The 6,417-nt window shown below is 26.7% G+C and overlaps 1 protein-coding gene across 1 annotated transcript in view; it reads right to left on the bottom strand.

Annotated features, from left to right (window-relative positions):
* The window catches only part of Karl (karl homolog), a 4,163-nt gene extending 3,788 nt beyond the window's left edge, over nt 1-375 (bottom strand). Inside the window, exon 1 of the mRNA NM_001162289.2 lies at nt 222-375. Coding sequence (NP_001155761.1) covers nt 222-359 — 138 coding nt within the window. The 5' untranslated portion in view covers nt 360-375. The remainder of the gene's footprint in view (nt 1-221) is intronic.
* Nucleotides 376-6,417: the final 6,042 nt, after the last annotated feature.

The following is a 6,417-nucleotide window of genomic DNA, read 5'->3' as shown; positions in this document are numbered from 1 at the left end:
AACGTAACCTTTACTATATTATGTGATTTACAGTAAGATATAAATTAAATACCTAATTGTTTTTTTTAAAATAGACACTAAGACACATTCACAAAATTGAAAAGCCTCAACGAGTATTATTATCATTACTACTTAGTGTACTTAGATATTTTTATTTTATATAACTATATTTATTAGTAATAAATAGGTATATTATCACATATATGATATATAGTTCTTACTGCGTCTAGATCACAATTGCTTCTGGCCCTGACTTCTGGACACTTCTCGTCGTTTTTCGGTAACTTATAACACGACGTTGAGTGGCTAAAACCGAAAATAATACAAAATAAAACTTTTACCACTTTAAAACACGCCATAATAATATAATACAGTGATTAATAAAATGCACTTGTTAAATTGTATAACTCGTGAAAAAACTGGTTCAATAACGCCGAACGTGTCGCCGTGGTGGTACATATTATGTTTTATCAGTTATCTCCTGATATCCGGTATTCAAATGCGCACAATAATTGTAAATAATAACGTCGGTTGGTCGGTTCGATAAATATAAATATTTATCACTGTGTCCACATACAAATGTCGACATTTCGTGTATGCGATCAAAGTTTTCAGTTGAACCGATAGTAATATGTCATAATTTTTCAACAACAGTTCTGAAAATGTATAGGTACACGTTGACCTAGTTTTTGGAGTGCCTTAAATGAGAACTGGAAACGAACAGGATGAAATTAATGGTATTTGTCTATGAATATTATTGGTGTGTATGTGTGTGTTATTTTTTCGGGAGGCCTCTTTAAAAAAAACTGGTTCTGTGTTGACCATTAATTGGAATACTCGTTTAGAGCATCAGGATTGCTGTGATTTTTTTTTTATTTAAAGTTTATTCCAGCTCATTGATATCGTAGTTGGACACCGGTTAAATACCCATTATTATTATTCGGTTTCAGTATATAATATTGGTTTTAATCGGCAGAACTGCACACTGCATCCGCTGCATCATGGATCCCAAAAACAATAACATGCAATGAATATCATAATATTATATACAGATAAGTGCATATAGGTATGTTTAATGACAATGAACTGCGCTGATAGGCTCAAAGAAGAATTACAGACACGCGCAAATGTATATGTGTGTGTCTCGGAGAAAGCTCAAAAACGTTTAAGAATTAAGACGTGTGTGTGTGCGTGTGTGCGTGTGTGCGTGTGCGTACATAAGAAGAGTTATTATATTATGAAGGTAGTCCCCGAATAATATATCTATACACATATTAATATAGTGGACAAGAGGTCACGAAAAAGATGTAGACAAGTAGTCTCATCAATTCGAGATTGTTACGAAAATGTATAATAATACAATAATTGATTGCCGTGGTGACGGCTGTTATCATTATCATTATGTGTTATAATCATTGAAGAAGACGTATGATATTATTGTAAAATTGTAATAATATTATTGCAATAATAATATAAGGTTTAATAATTTATTTGTTACTATGAAACATTGAAACGTACCTATGCTGATCACTTCCGGAAATGCTTTTGAAGTTCAGCGTCAATGCATACATTTTTTTTTATTCCTATTATAACTAAGACAACAACATTATAGATGTTTTATTTGAAATGTATAATATAGCTTGATATTTTTTTTGTTTTTTCATTATTATTTTTCCATTTATTTCGACTAATAAAAGAGTAATTTAACAAAAAAAAATATGATATTTGAGCTATATAATATATTTAAAACATCTAGAAATAAGGAACATGGTTTTATATAGGTACAGCATTACATGTAATACTATGTAATACATAGGTACAATGTACATACAAATAGGTACCTATCTACTAATGTTGATAGTCACGAGTAGTTTTCTATAATTCGAAACGTCCAGTACGAGCGAAATAACTAATAAGACATACACAATTTTCAAATCTCTATAGCTAGCAATATAATTAGATCATGAAAAAATAAATGTTTCAATTGTATATTATGTATATACAATATGCCATTATTTATTGAAAAAATTAGCAAATCGTGATTTTATTGTAATTTGTAACACAGAAGATATTATGTAAACCAAGTAATGTATGTTTTATACATAATTTTATGCATTTAGGGAACAAAGCAGATTAAAATATAAAACATTTCTGTTTACAATATTTAATATATTGTAAACAGAAATGTTACTTAGAAATGCTAATTAGTAAGTACTAAGTAATTATGTTAATATATTAGATTAGATATATACTATATATAAAATCATTGATTTAATTGTAAATGTGTATTGACATTAATGAGATAAGCATAAATTATGGATATTGTATTCTGGAGTAGGTTCATAGTAGATACATACCTACCAATATTAATATGTAATTAATAAAAATAATTACAAGTTAATAAGTACTAAGTTGTCTTATGCTTAATTTTAACTAACCGTTTTGAATTTTATTACGAAACTCAAGTCATGATTCACGATATTTGAATAAGCTTGTACAACTTTTAACACGAGATGTAAACCTAGATAAAATAAATAAGTTCTATTCAAAATGATTTTTTTTTTAGGTGACTCGACAAATTTAAAATAACAACAATCATACTAAACACCTTCCATTGGGCATTTTCATACCCGAGTACCCGACTAAGTTATTAAATTAATATTAGTAGATACGTTTGGCTGTTTATAACGTTGAACTAAACATTTTATTAATAATTTAACTTAAAATATTATTAAATCTATAAGCAATAAAATATACATTAACAATATCATAACATTACATATGCTAACATATGCAAACATTTTAGTCACTAAGTAAACGATGCGTATATATTATATGATGATATAAGTGTCTAATTAATAAGTCCTTTTGTTTGATAATTTATTAATTTATCGTAATATACTAATACCATATATTATATTATTATATTAAATAAACTTAATATAAAAATATTTTTTCATTTAAGATGCCTAGACGTATTTTAAGGGAAGTGGCCAAACTACTACAATTATGTCCCACTTTCTCAATGATTCTACTAAGGATGCAAGAATGTTCAGAGTAATTTGTCCTCTTTCTTTTTACTAAAATTATATTTAAACTAAATTGCGTGTTAACAACAACTTGATAAACATTTTGTTAGTAAAATCATTTGTTTAATGTGTTTACGTATTGGCTCTTATTAATTTTTATGTATAAAATATTTTTTTGTTAATAACCAATAATAAAAATTATATTTTTACAATGAAATTTTTTTATAGTTAGAAACAATTATTGTTATTATCGTAGTTTAGGTATAGCTGGAACAAATTATTAGTACAAGTTTTCATAATGTATTAATAAATCGTAATAATAATAATTTTTGTATACTATTTAGTAATTTAAGAAATCACTACACACCAGCATAAAATAATGTAATAATGTTAGTAAGTACTAAATTAATACAGTGAGTACCGCTTAATGTGATTACATTGATTCCGGCCATTTTAATTATATTAAACAGATGATTCTAGAAAGCATCTTTTTATCAATATAATATTTGTTCGGGATTTTCTTTTTAAACTATTGCATAGGTTTTGATTCCAATAAACGGTTGATTCTATAAACAAATGATCACATTAAGCGGAACTCACTATATTTAGAATAAAATAATAAATAAAATAAATATGATTTGCATACTAAAAGTTGTACAAACTTTCAGCTTTAATTTGAAATTTGAATGGACTGCCCAGATTTAGTATTTTACACGTGTGATTTAAGTGATGCTAAATGAACCTAATGGATAAAAATATCTTTTTCATACACCTCGTAACAATAAAATTAGTATGTTAAGTAATAACAAATAATAATCTAATAGAGGCATGATATGGATATTTTAGAATAGGTATCGCACTATCGCACAAAAAATGATCCACTACTGACAAAAAGTGTGGTATTTTTACGAATTATTTTTAAATATACGAGTAGTTATTCTAAACTAAAATAAATATTATTAGAAGGTTGATAACTAAAAGCGATGTAAGTATGACGTGCGTAATTTCTATGTTGATAGGAAAAAGTGATTCTAGACTTTGGTGTAAAATAATGGATATACAAATTTAAAAACAATAACCGTTGCTCACAGCCTGCAAAATTATAATTCGAATTTAAATGTTTATTTTGACTTAAAGTAAAAAATAAATGTATCAGTTAAAATCGTTTTTTTCTTATTATTACCTTAAACATTTGCAGAATCACATTTTTTGACCTGGAGGTATTCCATGATGTCTAGAGTTCTGAATACATCCAAAAAATATACAATAGCTCACTGCCATAGTCTTTTCTTATAAATATTATGTATATATTCTTACATATACCTATTGATTTGCAAATGCAATTCACAAAAGAATATTATTTTACTGTAAATATGTTCTAAAAGCAGCCAACAAAAGTGTACCTACACAAAGATTTCGTAAAGTTTAACGAGACGTGTCTCGCGTTATCACAGTTTACAGTTTTATCTTATAGCCTATTAAGGTGACTTCAAATTTATTAAAGTTGATTATAACATAAATTATTTATTTAATTTTAGAATCATAAAGTGTGTATCACCTACGTATAAACATGCTGTATACATATAGAGTGCTTTTCCCTTAATTGTTTTTGTTTTTTATATGCATAAAATACGTCGAAATACTAATAGAAATATTACAATATTATAACTACATCTTATTTTATAGCACTAAAATATTCTAAGGAAAAGTGAATTCTTTTTAGTTCATCGTGATTATAGACACATTCGTTACATATATTTTTTATTCATGAATGTGGACCATAGGTAATAGGTAGTTATAATAATATATACAGTGGCAACTGGCATGAATATCGTAGATAAACAACTTTGCTTAGTTATTATTCTTTCTCTCGCTCGGTTCAAAATTGTTTATAATTTATAACTCCACATTATTATTCCTTTAATTTAAAAGAACATATTTTACAATACATATAGAACATATTAACATAAAATATAACATGATATATTGTATAGATTCGAATTTGATCACTGTATGTAGTTATTATGTTTCATCGCCGGTTGAAATTAAATACCATTTAAAAATTATAAATATCCTCATTATTTAAAATTTAAATTAAACTGAGAAAAACATTTTTAACCCCCCACTGTGTATTTCAAACACACCTGTTACATACTGTTTTGCTAGTCATAAATAAATTGATATATTATAGCACGATCAATTAAATATTATATTATATATTTTGTGCAAGTATATCATGCAAGTATTACATAGATACTTACAAAAAATGGTGATTGTGTGACACAGAGGCGTGCTGAATAGTAATTTTTTGAGGCAATTGCCTCAGAGAAAATTCGGGTAGGTGGGTGGGTGTTAGTATAGATGTGCAACTTATACCTAAAAAAACTTAATAATATTTATTATTTTGAATAATAAAAAAAAATAGTGAAAAAACTGTTGGTGGTGGGGAGGGGGATCAAATTGTATAGTTTGCCTCAGATCTGCTTGTCAGTTCGGCACGCCACTGGTGTGACATACACGTAGCACGCTAGGTACTCGACATTTTAAACTTCTAAGAAAATGTATGAATCACCAATATGTATTAATAAGTAACCATTAATTGTATATTATAATATATCTAGTGGAAATTAGGTAATTTTTACATTTTATTCGTTCCTATGGCGATGAACAAAGCGTTAGAAAAATTGGTTAAAAAAATAAAATATCTGTACCCACCCTAAAAACATATTTATGTTGAAATAAAAATTACAAACATGAACAATTTATCATGGTGAAAATAATACGAATTATTGATGTCAACTTGTATCATATTATATTAGGCACCTGATTTCGATAAGCGCACAGATACAATTATGTTAAATTCACAGTTCCCTAACAAATTCTAGAGGAACCTGTGAATCTGCATAATCGTTAAAAAAAAGTTTACCGAAGAGTAACATTAATTTTTTATGAGCAATTGAATTTAAAATTCTTATGATTTTGGATTTTCATCAGTAAATTAACGAATTTACATCAATCAGTTTTTGATATTTTGTTGTAATTCAAAAACTAAAACCGTAGACACTCGAAATTTTCACCAAATGTTAAAATTACCATTTTCCATACACAAAAATATTTTCAAATAATTTTGACTCTTTTTGAGCTATTTATAGCCAATAAGACATTCCAAAATAAGACATTTTAAAATGTTGCTAACTATATTTCAGCTAGAAATTCATAAAAGTTTTTACTTTCATAGCTAAGATTAAACATTTTAATAGAAGATTTCACATAAGTTTTTCTACCTATAACAAAAATAATATTTTTTTTTTTGAACATACATTTTTTATGAACTTTTGAACTTATAATTTTTACGATATTTGATATTCAGCGGTAAATGATCGAATTC

Source organism: Acyrthosiphon pisum, chromosome A3 (genome assembly GCF_005508785.2).
Source record: "Acyrthosiphon pisum isolate AL4f chromosome A3, pea_aphid_22Mar2018_4r6ur, whole genome shotgun sequence".
Taxonomy (NCBI): Eukaryota; Metazoa; Arthropoda; class Insecta; order Hemiptera; family Aphididae; genus Acyrthosiphon; species Acyrthosiphon pisum.
This window is presented reverse-complemented; position numbering and strand designations above follow the sequence as displayed.